The 17,314-nt window shown below is 36.8% G+C and overlaps 1 protein-coding gene across 3 annotated transcripts in view; it reads right to left on the reverse strand.

The window, feature by feature from the left end:
• Positions 1–15,796, reverse strand: part of kcnab1a (potassium voltage-gated channel subfamily A regulatory beta subunit 1a) — a 117,493-nt gene extending 101,697 nt beyond the window's left edge. For 2 of the 3 annotated variants that reach the window (XR_010895453.1, XM_067389446.1), the window contains exon 1: positions 15,330–15,796. Coding sequence is in view for 1 of the 3 variants with exons in the window: in XM_067389446.1 (XP_067245547.1) it covers positions 15,330–15,565 (236 nt within the window). In the remaining 2 variants the exon portion in view is untranslated. The remainder of the gene's footprint in view (positions 1–15,329) is intronic. The other variant, XM_067389448.1, reaches the window with a different exon arrangement.
• Positions 15,797–17,314: the final 1,518 nt, after the last annotated feature.

Below are 17,314 nucleotides of genomic sequence, written 5' to 3' on the forward strand. Positions count from 1 at the left end.
AAATGAGAATAATTTTAATAAAATAAGAGAGATAATAAAAAATGCATGTTATTTTTTGTTTAGTACTGTCCTGAGTAAGATATTTTACATAAAAGATGTTTGCATTTAGTTCACAAGACAAAACAATAGCTGAATTTATTAAAATAACCCCATTCATAAGTATGTGAACCATTGATTTCATTGAACATCTTTTATGTAAAATATCTTACTCAGGACAGTACTAAACAAAAAATAGCATGCATTTTTTTTATAATCCCTCTTATTTTATTAAAATAATTCTCATTTTCACAGATTCTGCAAGGGGTTCACATACTTTTTCATGCCACTGTATATTATACTAAAAATTAAAATCAGTAATTTCAAATGCAACATAAAAGTGTTATTCAAATACTACATAAAAAATGTAAATATTAAATTATTAGTGTTTTTAAGGATTAACCTTAAGTGAGCATTAGTTGACAGTAAAGGTATTGTAAATTATATCATTTCTAGTTAAAAAATAAAAACAAAGAAATATTTTTAAGATAAAATATTAAATGCAAAAATAAATATGCTAATGATGTATAATGTAATTAATATGCTAGAAATCTATAGTCAACAGCCATTTGATACAAGTCAGCAATATTCAATACATCCATATATGAATGTAATTATTCCACAACGTAATACATTTAATTAGTCTAACTCTAGGCTGTTTACAGTTGCCAAGCAACATAGCAGTTTGGCACATAGTAACACAGAGAGTGATCACAGGTGTGTATATAATGGGTTAGTAATGGCTTCAAACATGGCTCTTCCAATCAGAATTTACATTATAAAAGTGTAATCTGAAGTCAGAGAGCAGGGCAAAATGTTTACACACACAGATAATGCACATAAAGAGTGGACATAAGTATTTCCAGCTCATATATTTACATGTTTAGTAGAGGAGATATCTTTAAGATAAGAGATCCAGCTGTTTGCCACAAACACCTGCGTTTGAATGAACCAACCACATACACATAACACTATTATATCAAACACACACACACATCTACAGATGCATATGTATAGACACAGAATAACAAAGACATGTCCATGTTTGACAGACAGGAAAAGAGACGAGAGGAAAGAAAGAGAAAGAGTAAATGAGAGGAGAGTGGGTGAAACAGATTGTGCTGTCAAAGGGGATGGAAAGGGCTCAATGTGACGTTGCCACGGCAATGAAGAGTGGGACAGAATAAAGTAGCTCTGTGTGTGTGTGTGTGTGTGTGTGTGTGTGTGTGTGTGTGTGTGTGGGCGATACATATTTCCCCTCGCTCCCTGCCTGACTCACAGCAGCATAAATACTGCAGGCGCTCTCAAAGGCAATGCTCTCATCTGTCCTCTGTCTTCCTCTTGTCCCTCAGGCTTGACAGCTAACAGTCTCACACACACAAGCTGAGACATTTAATGGGACAGTAGGTTAAGTGTAGTACAAGGCTGATGAGACAGAGAGTCATGTGCTTGACGGGAAGTGCTACACAGTGTCTACCTACATAAACAAGATGCGTGAATTTGAGCATTATGGGATTTTGGTATTTAAAAGGTGCTGCAACCAATCCACTGACCCCTTGTGTTTTGTCAAAAAGTGTCTCTTTAATCTCATATTTTAATGGTTTCAAAAATCTGACTGAAAATCAGTGAGGTTGGGATAGTTAATGCATGACGTTTATCAACTGTAGACGACGCAGATAACTTTACATCCATATAAATTTCAGTACTGAGTGATAATAATTAACTTACTATAGGGTTAGAGTTTGGTTTAGAGTTAGTCACATGTAATTATGCATCGTTTATAGTTATTACTTAATGTAAGGTGTAACAAGGACACTAAAACAAAGTGTTATCAGAAATTAATACTTTTATTCAGCAAGGATGCATTAAAGGCACAATATGTCATATTTTTGGATTAAAATAGCCAAGAACCACTAGAACAGTGTTATATATTTTGTTGACGAGTACCATGATTTAACATGACTAATATTGATCTAGCTTATTGCAGTGTGCAACAAGTGTCTCAACTTTAACAACTTAAAACACACAAATGTATCTAATATGATAAACAGCGCTGCTTTACCCCATATATGATTGAGCGGAAGAAGCGGACTTATGGCATAAAAAAAGCTTCACTGCTCTCAAGCCATGTGTCTTGCTTGTCTCTCATTAGCAATCGCTCCAGCAGCCTTCATGCTGTAGTAATGTTAATAAATCTTTAATATATTAGCTCATCCATGAATATGATTTCTACCCGAGTCCCAACGGATTCTTTTACACCGGCTGTAGACGTGCAGACAACACCTCCCATGATTCTGCGAAATCAAGGCAGAATAAGTGACCTCTAGTGGTGAATAATCACATATTGTGCCTTTAAAACAATCATTTATAAAAACATTTGAAATCCTACAAAATAATATTCAGAAATGTAATGTTTTAAATTGCAATGTTGACATGCATTCTCTGTAAAGCTGCTTTGAAACGATATGTGTCGTGAAAAGCGCTATACAAATAAATGTGAATTGAAATGTTTCTTGAGCAGCAGATCAGCATATTAGAATGATTTCTGAAGGATCATGTGACACTGAAGACTGGAGAAAATTCAGCTTTGTCATTACATTTGGAAATAGTTCATTAAAAATAGTAATACATTTTACAATGTTATTGTTTTACTGTACTTTTTGATCAAATAAATGCAGCTTTGATGAGCAGAAGAGTCAGAAATATCTTACTGACCCCAAAATTTTGAATGGTGGGATGGGTGAAAAACTGCATTTAAAATGCATCTGTAACTCTACAACTCTTTACAAATCAATGAGAATCAAATCACAATAGTGTTATAATGTGTATTTTGCTGTTGTACGTTATGCAGGGACCCTCCCAAAGTGACACATTAAAAAATGCAAATATATACAAAGTCATTTCAAACAGTCTGATGAGATGTATTACCAATTGTAAAAACTCAAATCACTAGTGTACACACAACCAAGTCAACCTAACAAGTAAGCCATGGCTACTAGGAGTTATATCGCCCCCTGTTGGTGAACAGTTACAACTGCACTCTTTTATGAGCTCAAGTTTACTCACTACAGTGTTTGCCATAACACATAACATCATCCTGTTACCGCCAATCCCTCCATCAGTATCCATCTGCTCATTAACACACCTTCTAATGAGTCTCTATGAAGATTAATTGCTTTTTAGAGATGTTCAAAAGGGGTTGGGGGGGTTCTAGAATTTGTTTCTCTCAGTTTGTTCAAACCAAAGTCTGTTTCACTTATAAACCGTTGAATGCTGACGCCAGGTCTCTGAAGGATCTGTCTTTGCCTGAGGTGAACCTGTCATGGGTGTGTGAACATCTCAATTACCATGAGACGGTCAGACGGTTTAGTTAATAATTAAAACGCACACCACACACATCATTGGTCTGACTGAGGTTTGAATGTCAAAACAGCGGCAGAAAGCTTTAATAACTTTGCAATAGTAATGAGCTACAAAGCATGTGATTGTGAAATACTGTGAACACAGAGATCTTTAACAGGGAAACTCTAGCCTCAATATGCATTCAATCCTTGTTGAATTACATAATGTATGTGCATCTGCTTTGGTGTTTATGTGGAAGAGGTTATATAAATAAGGGAAGGGACTATTCCCATAAAGCAGGGATGGACAACTCCGGTCCTGGAGGGCCAGTGTCCTGCAGAGTTTATCTCCATCCCTGATTAAAAACTCACTTGCCTATAACTTTCTACTAATCCTAAAGACCTTGATTAGCTGGTTCAGGTGTGTTTGATTAGGGTTGGAGCTAAACTCTGGTGGACACTGGCCCTCCAGGACCGGAGTTGTCCATCCCTGCCATAAAGTCATGGAGCAGGAGAGAGAGTGTGAGAGAGGAAAGTCATAGAGAGGTGGAGAGAGAGAGACACAGAGAGATACGTGACCTGAAACTGACGGTTGCATTATTGATCGTGTTTAAAACCCGATGCCATGATCACATCACTGGCAGACATTCCTACTAAGTAACATCTAGTCAGCATTGTTAGTTGACAAACAAAGCGCTATCTAATCACATTTAATAGTTCTTAATACGAGATCCTTCACTTTGTTTCGTTCAGGCTAAACAGTGTAGATGTAAGAGTGAATACTCATACCTTACATATACAGCACAATTCATTACTCCAGTCTTCAGTGTCACATGATTCTACAGAAATCATTCTAATATGCTGATTTGCTGCTCAATAAACATTTATTGTTTTTGTTGTTGTTGTTATCAATGTTGAAGTAGTGTTGCTTAATATTTTTTTGGAAACACTGGGTTAAAAACAAGCCAAGTTGGGTTGAAAATGGACAAACCCAGCAGTCAGGCTGTTTTGACCCAGCACTTGGGTTAAATGTTTGACCCAACCTGCTGGGTAGTTTTATTTAACCCAACTATTGTTTAAAAAATACTGTATTGCTTCCCTAAAATGAACCCAAAATATGTTGGAAATTAACATGTATTAATATGTTTAATAAATGAAAATTATTATTAAGTTTAATGAATAATAATTAATCAATAAACATTTCTTAAATTGCTTATTAATAAATGTTCACCTTTTATTATTACTGCTGCCTCTAATAAGTATGTATCTGAACCTATTTTGGGTTCATTTTAAGCCAGCCATATAGTCATTTTTAAGCAATGGTTGAGTTAAATAAAACTGCTAAGCACGTTGGGAAACATTTAACCCAACTGCTGGGTCAAAACAATCATCAATACATCGTACATGTCCATTTTCAACCCAACTTGGGTTGTTTTAGCCCAAATTTTTTTAGAGAGTATGATACACAATTTGTTTCTCGGATTCTTTGATAAAACAGCATTTATCTGAAATAGAAATCTTTTGTAAATATTACAAATGTCTTTAATGTCACTTTTAATCAATTTATGCATCCTTGCTTGATAAATTTCTTAAAAAAAAAAAAAACTGACCTCAAACTTTTGAATAGTAGTGTCGTTTTCCATAGTTTAAGGGTTACTCATTTACAGCGCTGGGTATCAATTTACATTTCCCCATTAGATTTTATTCACAAGCTCTCCGAAACTTGATTTGATTCTGATTCTTTTAGAGTGAATCAGAATCAAATCAAAATTGTGCTATAAATAAATTATACAGATGTAAATTATAATAATGTAAATTATACAGAGAACCTACCAACTTGGTAAATTACAAAAATATTAATTAAAAAAAAAACAAAAAAACATGACCCAAACTATGCAGTTCAATTGTTAATTATATAACAGATGCGTTTGTTGGTGAACCAGCCTACATTGGTTGCACTGGAGCTTGGTTCGGCATGATTACAAACCGTTCTCGGCATGGAATTCTCAGCACAGTTGTCTACTGAACCATGTTTCTAGAATGCGTGTAGTGACGTCGATTGGTCATTTATTTGATACATTTGTATTACATTCCAAAGAGCTCCATTATCAGCCCCACAGTGGAAAAAGAAACCACATCCGTACCGGCTGGGCCGGATCAGCACGGAATGGTTAAGCAATGAGAACGGCTTGGCCCGATGGTGGAAAAGCAGCTTATGTTTAAAATTCACTAAAAAGAACCAGTTCATACACTCTAAAAAATAATGTGTCAGCTCAAAAAAAAAAAAAAAATGAACTACCAGTTTGCATCAATTGTTTTGAGTTATTACAACTTTGAGTGAATTTACGTTCAACCAACAAGCTATATTGAACTAGAGGAACTTAATTTGTAGCATGAACACAAATTTTTAAGTTGATTACTCAAAAAAAATGCATTCCAACTACCAGAGTTGTAGCCCTGGAACCAATTAATCTTATATATTATTCTCATATATTATTCATTATTAATCAAGATATTATTGTCACTGGCATAAGCACATAGAGTCAATGTAGTGTATCTACTCTTCAGCACAATGGTAACCACAAAAACATTACAGAAACTCTTTTAAATGTCAAACATAACAGCATTACACACTAACAGGTCTTTCCCTTCACTAAAAACAAATAAATTAACACTCAATTTCAACATGTATTCTCCTTATCCAGTCCTATGCAAAGCATATAGGAACAAGAAATCCACTGCCCATTTTCCAGTTATCAAGACAATTTTATTAAGTTACTACAACCTAATTTTTTAATTAATGCAGAAATTTGAGTTTAAATGCCAGATGATATTAAGTTGATGTAACGACCAACATTGTTGAGTCAAGAGAACTCTACAAAATAATTTTTGCAACTTAAAAGGTTTAATTAAAACTATAAATTAGAATTTTTAACTTGCAACCATGCATTTATTTAAGTTGGGGTAACAGGTCCCCTGAAGTTCTTTTTAGAGAAGACATTTGTTTGCGAATTGGACTACACTGGTTACGCACTTATTGTGTGCAGCCTGCAAGGACAACTTTATAGATGTATATTTTTTAGCATACAATTTTTAATGTATAAATGTTACTTGATTTGTAAAAGCTACTAAATATATAAATTATATATTCTCTTATCATACTTTTATGTTTTGAGTAAACTGTATAGCTTTCTCATGCAGTACACAGAGGAAGTCATTAAGCTACATTTAAATTTCTAGAGGGGAATAAGTCATTAAATATTCACTTGGATAGTTCCAAAATTCACTTGAATTTGTTTTAGATCTTTAGGGGTGACATTATGGTGGCTTGCGATTCGCAGTTTGAAATCAGTTCCCTTAAATGGAGCCTTCAAACGCTGCCAGTTAAGTAATTGACTGTCTGGGCAGTGAGGCAGCCGAACAGCTGCCTTCAGTTTCAAACACAACCCGTGTCTCTGTTTGCTTGAGCGGCCCAACAAGTAAACTTCTGGTCTAACCAATGGCATGAGTTTGGCCGTGACAATGGAAGACGTGCGGGGAGGGTTGGGGAAAAGTGTTTAGATTATTTTTACAATTCAGCTTGGTGCTGCTAGAGGCGCGTACATTGCAGACCTCACCTTTTAAGGCGAAATATTTCATTAAACATTAATTATGACAAAGCACTGCTAATCAATAGGGTTGCAACCAGATCTCGTTCCACAAGATCTCTCAAGATTAAAATGTGACGAGATTTCTCGTCGAGGTGAAAAGCTGTCTCACAATATTGCCATGACGGAGTGTGAGGGTGAAATTAGGATAGAACATGCCACTGCTCTGTTTACATTACGCCTCCACTGTCTTTTTGATTTTTATAGAAACCATTTAATTAATTTGGATAATGGTCACTTCAATCCACCCAGTTCATCCAACACAAGTGCAGCAGGAATCAGAGTTCGCTGATCACGTGATGAGAATAAGTGGCAAGATGACTGACAAGACCATGGCAGAGGGATTCGTTCCACATCAGAGCCTATGCGTCTGAGAAATGTCTTATAATGTGCACTCAGCATCACCGTGCCCTATTCACAGAATGCGCACAATTGCGAAATTGAAAGTGAAAGTAAAACGCGAACGCGCATTCAAATGCGATTTCAATACCCTGCCTTTTGAAAGTGGCTCCCTGATGCATGCAAATATCTCTCATTATGAAAGCTATCTTAGGCTGGGCTGTGTAGTTGTAACCATCTCTCAGCTCTGTATCATGCTTGAACAGTTTGGTCTCTCTTTGCACTTTGAATATTGAGAGAGTATTTTGGTTAATCTTATTGTTTGCACTTAAGACTAAGAGAAAACTGTAATTCATTGTTATTTATACTGTTTTTATTTCTATGATCAATCTGTGGAAAGGAGTTGAGTTAGGAAGTCAAAAGTTCTCAAATGAAAGGAAAGAAGCCAGTCATTGAGTTTGTGGCAAAACGTTTCACAGTACTTGAGTATTGTTGTCTTTTGCTGCATATGATAATTCATACTCAGAAAGCAGAACTGGAATGACGTTCCTTACAAGATGATTAGTTAAAACATTTCAAATGCTCCTGCAGACAGGTAGTTTCTTAAAAATACTGGTATTTCATTAAAAATGAGGTATTTTCTTAAAAATACTGTGTAAACATCTTGTCTCGTCCTCGTGAACTCAGTCTCGTGTTTTGTCTTGTGAGTTAACCGTTTCGTCACACCCCTACTAATCAGTCAAAACTAGTAGTGTGTTTTGATCTGTCTTGTTTGAACGTGGTGGGACTGATACGGCTCTATCTACTTGACCCTGCCTCTCCCTTCAGGCCCGTATGAGACACAGGGGCACAGAGTGACGCAGTGTCACAGGTTTATCCCTTATCTAATTGCGAAGGCAATTAAGTATTTAATGGGGACACCTGGTGAAGGTTCCTCAATCATTTATCAGCTTTCCAGGATGAATAAATGATCAGTGACTGACACTTTCTTGGTGATTTCGAAACTGGCCCATTTAAAGCCGTTTGTGTTGAGGTCATGGTAAAGAATCTTAAAGGAATGTGCAAGACCAGGAGGAAATTTAACCTGTGGAGGAGGTGGAGAGAGGTTAAAATAAAGGCCATTTCTCTTGTTTCTGTACGTGTGGATGCACACGGCAAAGGCATTATGAGGAAAGACACAGTAAGACAAATAAAATCAAATCTCCAAACTCTAAAAGAGACAGAATAAGTCAAAGCATTGAGGACACTGAAAACAGAACAACTGAGAGTGGGTGTATTTGGCAGAGCCGATTTCTTGGTGAAAATAAAACCAGACAAGTTTACTTTATTTAATGACACAGTGTAGTAAAAACTACATCCCACCATATATGTCTTCTAGACTGACCCGTCAGAACCACAACAACAACCCAATGCCCTGAGCAGAATCATAATTCTGAGTCATAATTAAATAAACAAAGAACCTGATGACAGAAAATAGATCAAATAGATTATGCCCCAAAGTTCTTTCCAGTCAATATTACGCAATGCATTCCCTCAGCTGACAAACAGATATTAATCACCAGCATTACTTGTCCATAAAAGTGTATATAACACCACGCTGGCCCATAAATGTACAACATGTAGTAGATGTTATGGTTATGTCCTGTAAAAGTTTTTCCACAGGCATTTGGACGTAAATCACTGTACTTGGCAGCCGCAAGGATTGTAAATGCTTCATTTTCTGTTAGTGTTGTGGATCTGAGATGCCTCGAAGCGCACTGTGACCTCCCTATGAAACTGTTTCCAGCCATTGACGTGCAATTTTTACAGTGCAACAGGATGAGGTCATTGGACTTATTGGGTTTGAGGTCAGTTGTTAACAACGGTGACTGACAGGCCATAATGTTCATGTGGCCTGGATGTAACCCTTGTTGTCACAAGCCACAAAATGGAACATGGCCCTCATTTTTTTTTTCCTTCCTATTAATTTATTCAAATATACTTAAGAAATTCAATTCATATGTATTATAACTTGAATACAAATCTTGTATGATGAACACGTTTGTTCATTTCTGAATTAATGTCACACCAAAAATATCAAAAAGATTTAGTGCCAGATTTACTAAACGGGGTAAATTAGCATGAGCACGCCATTCCACAAATGCACTGCACAGACGCAGTCAAATCATTTACATAATGACCAATGCAATCTAACAAGAGCAGCGCAAATTAGCGTTGGGTCGCAAACAGAGCTGATGCCTGATGCTGATGCTCTCATCTGGTGCGGGTCGACACAGGTGCAACTTGTTACATGAATATTCTATAACACACACACACACACACACACACACACACATATATTATATATATACATATATACACAAACCCGAATGCAATGATGTGGAAGTTTCAAATTTCAATATTTTATTCAGAATACAACATAGACGACCTATCAAATGTTTAAACTGAGAAAATGTATAATTTTAAGGGAAAAATAAGTTGATTTTAAATTTCATGGCATCAACACATCTCAAAAAAGTTGGGACAAGGCCATGTGTGACCACAGTGTGGCATCCCCTGTTCTTTTTATAACAGTCTTCAAACATCTGGGGACTGAGGAGACAAGTTGCTCAAGTTTAGGAATAGGAATGTTGTCCCATTCCTGTCTAATACAGGCTTCTAGTTGCAACTGTTGTAAACTGTCTTAGGCCTTCTGGCACATCTTCCTCTTTATGATGCACCAAATGTTTTCTATGGGTGAAAGATCTGGACTGCAGGCTGGTCATTTCAGTACCCGGATCCTTCTTCTACGCAGCCATGATGTTGTAATTGATGCAGTATGTGGTCTGGCATTGTCATGTTGGAAAATGCAAGGTCTTCCCTGAAAGAGACGACGTCTGGATGGGAGCATATGTTGTTCTAGAACTTGGATATACTTTTCAGCATTGATGGTGCCTTTCCAGATGTGTAAGCTGCCCATGCCACATGCACTCATGCAACCCCATACCATCAGAGATGCAGGCTTCTGAACGGAGCGCTGATAACAACTTGGGTTGTCCTTGTCCTCTTTAGTCCGGATGACGTGGCGTCCCAGTTTTCCAAAAAGAACATCAAATTTTGATTCGTCTGACCACAGAACAGTTTTCCACTTTGCCACAGTCCATTTTAAATGAGCTTTGGCCCAGAGAAAACTCCTGCGCTTCTGGATCATGTTTCGATATGGCTTCTTTTTTGACCTATAGAGTTTTAACCGGCAACGGCGAATGGCACGGTGGATTGTGTTCACCGACAATGTTTTCTGGAAGTATTCCTGAGCCCATGTTGTGATTTCCATTACAGCAGCATTCCTGTATGTGATGCAGTGCCGTCTAAGGGCCCGAAGATCACGGGCATCCAGTATGGTTTTCCGGCCTTGACCCTTACGCACAGAGATTGTTCCAGATTCTCTGAATCTTTGGATGATATTATGCACTGTAGATGATGATAACTTCAAACTCTTTGCAATTTTTCTCTGAGAAACTCCTTTCTGATATTGCTCCACTATTTTTGGAATGTGTAGCTCTCATGAAATCAAAAATGAGCCAATATTTGACATGACATTTCAAAATGTCTCACTTACAACATTTGACATGTTATCTATATTCCATTGTGAATAAAATATAAGTTTATGAGATTTGTAAATGATTGCATTCCTTTTTTATTCACAGTTTATACAGTGTCCCAACTTATTTGGAATCGGGTTTGTGTATATATATATTATATATATATATATATATATATATATATATATATATATATATATATATATATATATTTATATGTATATTTATGTATTTATTTTTTATTTTTATTTTTTTTCCTTCTACCACACGCTTTCTGTTCTCTGGTGTCTCCTCAAAAATGGATTAAGACATGTTTTTTTTTTGGCCGTTAAATGGTGCAAATGCCAGTAAATTGATGAGCGCAAAGATTAGTAAATCACGTAGCATAATTCATTTAAATACTCTACTCCCATAAATTTTGCATCTGAAAGGGAAACTCCTACAAATGCATATGCAATAAGGTCAGCTGCAAAAACAACTCAGTCCACGCCTTTTCAGCGCTCATTTTGCACTGCATGTCTTTAGTAAATCTCGACAGTAGTTTTTAATGGCAAAAGAGGGTTTGCGCTGGCACAAGCTGTTAGTAAATCTGGCCCTTTAAGTAAAAAGTGTCAAAGTGATGTAACTTTCCTGATATTGTAATGAAGATTCAAAAGAATTAAATTCTTGAAAATACAACTTGATTAAGTAGTTTGGCATAATATTTAATTATTATTATTATCATTATTTCACAGCTTGTTAATATTTCTACCTTTTTATTTGATAATATATATATATATATATATAACATGCATATATACATACATACATACATACATGTATTGAAGGTTTAAGGAAAATATTACATTTTACTTGATGCTTACACCAAAATAAATGTAAACATTGCTATGAAAGCAATATGAATGCAAAGAGTATTTTGGCAATTAAGCTAGACTTTTTTAAATATTTTTCCTTTTCTTTATCATGGACACTGCTAAACCTTAATGATATTTATGTATTAATAATTAATGATATTTGTTTTGAAAACAAAAAAATAAAACCATTTTAAATAATAATAATTAACATGCACACTCATGTGTATTCAAGGTATAAGGAATTTTTTATTATTAATTTTTACTTGCTGGTTACACCACATTACACTTTAAATGTAAACTTTAAACTTTTCTTTATAATCAACATGAATTCTAAGAATGCTCTCTTTATTGAGGACACTCTTATGTCACCATGCTTATTTGTGTGTAGTAGAAAGAGCTGAAAGACAAAGTGAGTTTCGATAAATGACCTTCTTGTGGCTCAAGAGTGCAATAGACAGTTTAAAGTCCACTCCTGTAACACTGTTGCTGAACCTATACGCCCTCCAGCCCTGTTAAGACACCATATGTTATTTGAAACTAGAGCAGCCGTGTTATGTCAGAGTCTTGCTTGACAGCGACTCTGACCATATGTCCAATTCCAACCTAGAGTACCAACTACAGTCTTTGAAGTCCAATACAAATCACCATGTTTTATATTGTCTGTTTGTTTGAAACACGTGTGTGACAAAACTGCTTCATGATGTCACTGGTTTTCCAGCACTGTGACCCATGGGGACCTCTTCCCCGAATACACCCCAGAGAGGACACATTGTGACAGACAGCCAAAACCACAAAGCAAACCACTAATAAATGAATAGACTAATAAAAGCTAGTGCAAATCCATTGTTATTGTCCATCCAGCTAGCTCTAACACCATCCAGGTCAGCCAGGAACATTTTGACGTTTGACAGGGACCACATTACAAAAAAACAGTTGTTCACGCAGATTTGTGCAATACCACATCAGGGGAATTCAGACCTTTTATATCGGGCCATGCCACACAAATCTCTAGAATGATCTACAGCAGGGCTTGACATTAACTTTTTTGCTCACCAGGTTTTCCAAAGTTACTAGCCACAATTTTGACATCAATACCATGGAGGAAAACTGCCATATAAATATTTTTAAAGTCCCCCTGTGGTGAAAATCAAGTTTTTAATGTTGCTTATATGTCTATGTGCTGTTTCTAATATGCTTTAATACAAACCATGTGCAAATTCATCAGTCAAAACCATTGCTGAGTATTTCTCCTTAAAACTGCAGTGAACCAAAGACAAAAGTTTGAAATCACTGTTGTCCTGTTGTCACAAACTACCTTGTAACCAATCATGCCAACGTGTGATCGTCAACAAGTAGCGTGTGTGAGTAAGTGGAGGCGGGGCTAACTTGCATATTCAGAGAACCGCGTATACTTAATGAGGCATGGGTGTCGAGTTACATACAAGCTATTTTGAAGAAATTTAGACATTTAAATATGTCATTCAAAGGACTTCAAAGACTGATCAAAGACGAGTTTTAAGGGATACAATTATTGACTACAGGGGGACTTTAATATTATCTAATTTGCTGTCACTTTAAGACCTGATGCACGGATCCATTATACTGTTACACATGCGTTTTCTTTCTCAATTCAAAGCATAATTAACTCTGTTTGCCTGAATACTCTCCAAGACATTGGAGAGACAATACTCTCCGGCATTTATTTTGACATACATTGTTTTGTGTGTATTTGACTGTTTAAGCGCAAAGAGCATAGAAAACAAAAGTTATTATTGAGAGGCAGCTTTATGTGTGTGCACTTGGATGTGATTACAAAATCTGCAGGAATGAGTAAAATAACGCGCAATACATGCAATCCCACGCCGAAATTCAAGCCCTGTAACACCAACAATATTCATTCAGAGCAAATGAAATGATTGAGTGAGGAGAGGCGGGTTTGTGTATCAACCCTCTGTCAGAACTCAAATGCTGGGTTTAACTGCTGGGTAATTTTATTGGGTTATTTTTTAACATTTTTACCCATGTGCTGGGTAGTTTTTCTTTATCTCAGCTGCTGGGTCATTTTTAATGTCAATGAACCCTCTCACCCAGCGCTTGGTAAAATGTAACTCAGTGTGGGTAGTCTGTGCCAAACTGGTTAAAACTGGAACTTAATGGCCATTTTGTTTTCTGTTCTGAGAGAAAACTTCCTGCCGATAATATGTAACGAAGTTGCCGTGCGCTGCACTGACTATAATAGGAGCGCTGTTGATATAGTGCACTGACGTCACAGCTGTGGTCGCACCATGGTTGAAACTTAAATGCCTGACGGATGAGATGCCATGTTTTTTATGTAACTTTTCAAAAATGAATATTCATTTAATGAACTGGAACAGCCTAATGATACCAGTTTTCTTACCACAGATTCCCATTGGCTGCTTTTTCTGCTCCAGTCACGTCATAAAAATGTTTACTAAATGTTTTGGAGTATTTTATGATTGTAAAAGATTGACTTGCCATTGAATAAAAAATATTGTATATGAACTGTTCCTGTCCTATATGTATTTTAAAGTTCATTTTTATTATTTAAAATTAAAAACCAACATCAAATTGACTGACCCAGCACTGATTAAAAATCAACCCAGCAAATGGGTTAATGTATAAAACCCACCAATATTTACCCAGCGCTGGGTTGCCAAATAACCCAAATTGGGTTGTTCATAAACCAGCATTTTTTTTAGAGTGTATTCTGTGGAGAATGAGTATTGGAAGTAATATTTCAGTATCAATATATCGAAAAATTCATATTTTTGTCAACACTACATTGCACTTAGTTTATTGGTTCAGATGCCTTTTTAAAAGACTACATTTGAAAACATTTTTATATATTTTATACAAAATTTAACCTGCCAAAGAGACTGCATTAAATGCCACTGCTGAAATACACCCGCATTTGGCAGTTGTTAATGTCAAGCCCTGATCTACAGCAATGTTTGTAGTTTTCTGAGCAATTCTCTAACTTTATATTGCATATCTGAAGTTACTGTCTCCTAGGATGAATCGCTTTTGTTGCACCATTCTTCTTTTGTAAGTCACTTTGGATAAAAGCTTCCGCTAAATGAATAAATTACCAGTAGAAATCAGAGCTTTTGACTTGGGGCAACCAGTGTTCCTGATTTCCCTGTGGATGATCACAAAAAAACGTGCAGAACGGTAATGAGCACAAATGAGAACAATGGAAACATCTTCCTCCTCCTTTGGTATCTGGCAACGTCACTCAGAAGAGAATACAATATATAACCACACGTGGGCGAAAAGAGGAATAGCACGTCACGGGAGTTTTAAAAGACACTTTCCTCCCACTCTCAGTACTTCTTTGCTTTTGATAAGTTCATTTACTTAGGGATCTTTAAAATGAATTCAAAAAACAAGTAACAAGTATTCCGAACACAAACACAGAATGAGAAAATCTATGAAATGGCATCAAATGAAATCAAATGAATGGATTTGGTGTGTATGTACAGGTCTCTTTGCGCTTTACTCAGTGTGTACCTGTAGGCCATGCCAGTCCTGGCTCGGACAGAATCCTGTAATGAGAGTGTGTGTACGTTGAGGAACTCCTCCAGATGTTTTAGTTCTACCTGAGAGTTGGAACGCAGGCAGACGAGAGGAGGATAAAGTTTCCCTCCGGCGTTCTGCTTGCCGCAGCGGCTCTGACCCCTCTCCTTCTGCCCACCCTTCTGCTTTGGAGTGGGGATATCAGGACAAGTGGCTTTGTACAAGTACATCTCTCTCAGTCACGTCCATACACTGTCCAAGCAGGCCCTCGGGAAACAAACTTCTCGTTTCTTCAGTATTTAGCCCTTTAGAAGATACCGAACAACCTGGACGTCCTCTTCAGTCAAGTTTCCCAGAATCCTGTTGCTCGTTAGTAAATATCCTCTGATTGAATTTGTCTCTCTGTTCACCGTCTTGTCAGTTACACATCTGACTGCAAGTCGATCGACTCTTGGTTTCACTCTCTAATAAACACCATGGGAATCTGGGACATTTTCCCTGCCTGTATCTCTCCCTCCCTGCTCTCCCACCCTTTCCATCTCTGTCGCTCCACCTCTCTCTCCCTCCCTCACTCACTCTTTCATCCCCTACTATTTGCTTATCCTTCTTTCATGCCTCCACAGATACAGTAGACATAGTCTACAGTCGACCTTTGACCCTCGGCTAGTGCTGGAACTACAACTATGACATCATGTCTGTTCTAGAGGATTGTGGGAATGAGATGAAGACTTTCTTTCCCATATCTAGATATATCAGCATGCTTAATCATTCCAACCGGAATTCCATGGAGACGAGCCAACAAACACACACAGTGATCCATACGCACTCATGTCATACACATATCACAAATTCAGGAGAGACAGAAAAGTACACAGCGAAGCATTGATGGATAGCTGTGTGCATTCAGGATTAGAGGGGTCATCTACAGAAGTGTAGTTGCCAGTTATGCTTTTGTTTAAGTTTATTTTTAGGAGACAGACCTATAAATATCCCAAATGAATTTTCACACTTGCAGGACTTTCCCAAGAGCACACAGAGTTCATGATTGAGAACAGATAACTTACTCTCAGCCATTGTAACATAAACCCAGACGTGTAAAGCAGGATTCATCCTTGATCACCCTGAATATGTTTATTATTGTTCAGTAATGACCGGCTGGGGTGTACAATATATCATATACTGGCCAATTCTACAGATTTTTAACTTACTGGTTCTTAACTACAGGGGCTCAAAAAACTTTCAGTGGGGTCAGAAGTATTTAAATTAATTAAATTATTATTAATATATTAAAATGCTTAAAAAAGCTAAATGCTAAAAAAAAAAGCACAATCAATATAAAAATTTTCAATATCATAATATTGTGGGATAGCAAATCATTGTGAACCCTTCTTTATTTCCACTAAGAGATGTGGAAAATGTCTGAATAAAATAAAATGATGGCTCACTCACAGCTGCACATTAGTGCAATGGTGGTATTTATTTACAGTAGGGTTGTCAAAAGTACTGACTTAAGTATTGAAATTTTAAAAAATGTGCCAATACCAGCATTTCAATCATAGCATTTTGAGCGCTGTTGAGTGGATTCTGAAACACCTCTGATTGGCCATTGCCGCTCTCAACAAATACACTATATTGCCAAAAGTATTGGGACACCCCTCCAAATCACTGAATTCAGGTGTTCCAATCACTTCCATGGCCACAGGTGTATAAAATCAAGCACTAGGCATGCAGACTGCTTCTACAAACATTTGTGAAAGAATGGATTGCTCTTAGGAGCTCAGTGTGGTACCGTGATAGGTTGCCAACTGTGCAATAAGTCCATTCGTGAAATTTCCTCACTACTAAATATTCCACGGTCAACTGTTAGTGGTATCATTACAAAGTGGAAGCAATTGGGAACAACAGCAACTCAGCCACTAATTGGTAGGCCACGCAAAATTACAGAGCGGGGTCAGCGCATGAAGTCACCAACTTACTGC

Source organism: Chanodichthys erythropterus, chromosome 7, assembly GCF_024489055.1.
Source record: "Chanodichthys erythropterus isolate Z2021 chromosome 7, ASM2448905v1, whole genome shotgun sequence".
Classification (NCBI taxonomy): Eukaryota; Metazoa; Chordata; class Actinopteri; order Cypriniformes; family Xenocyprididae; genus Chanodichthys; species Chanodichthys erythropterus.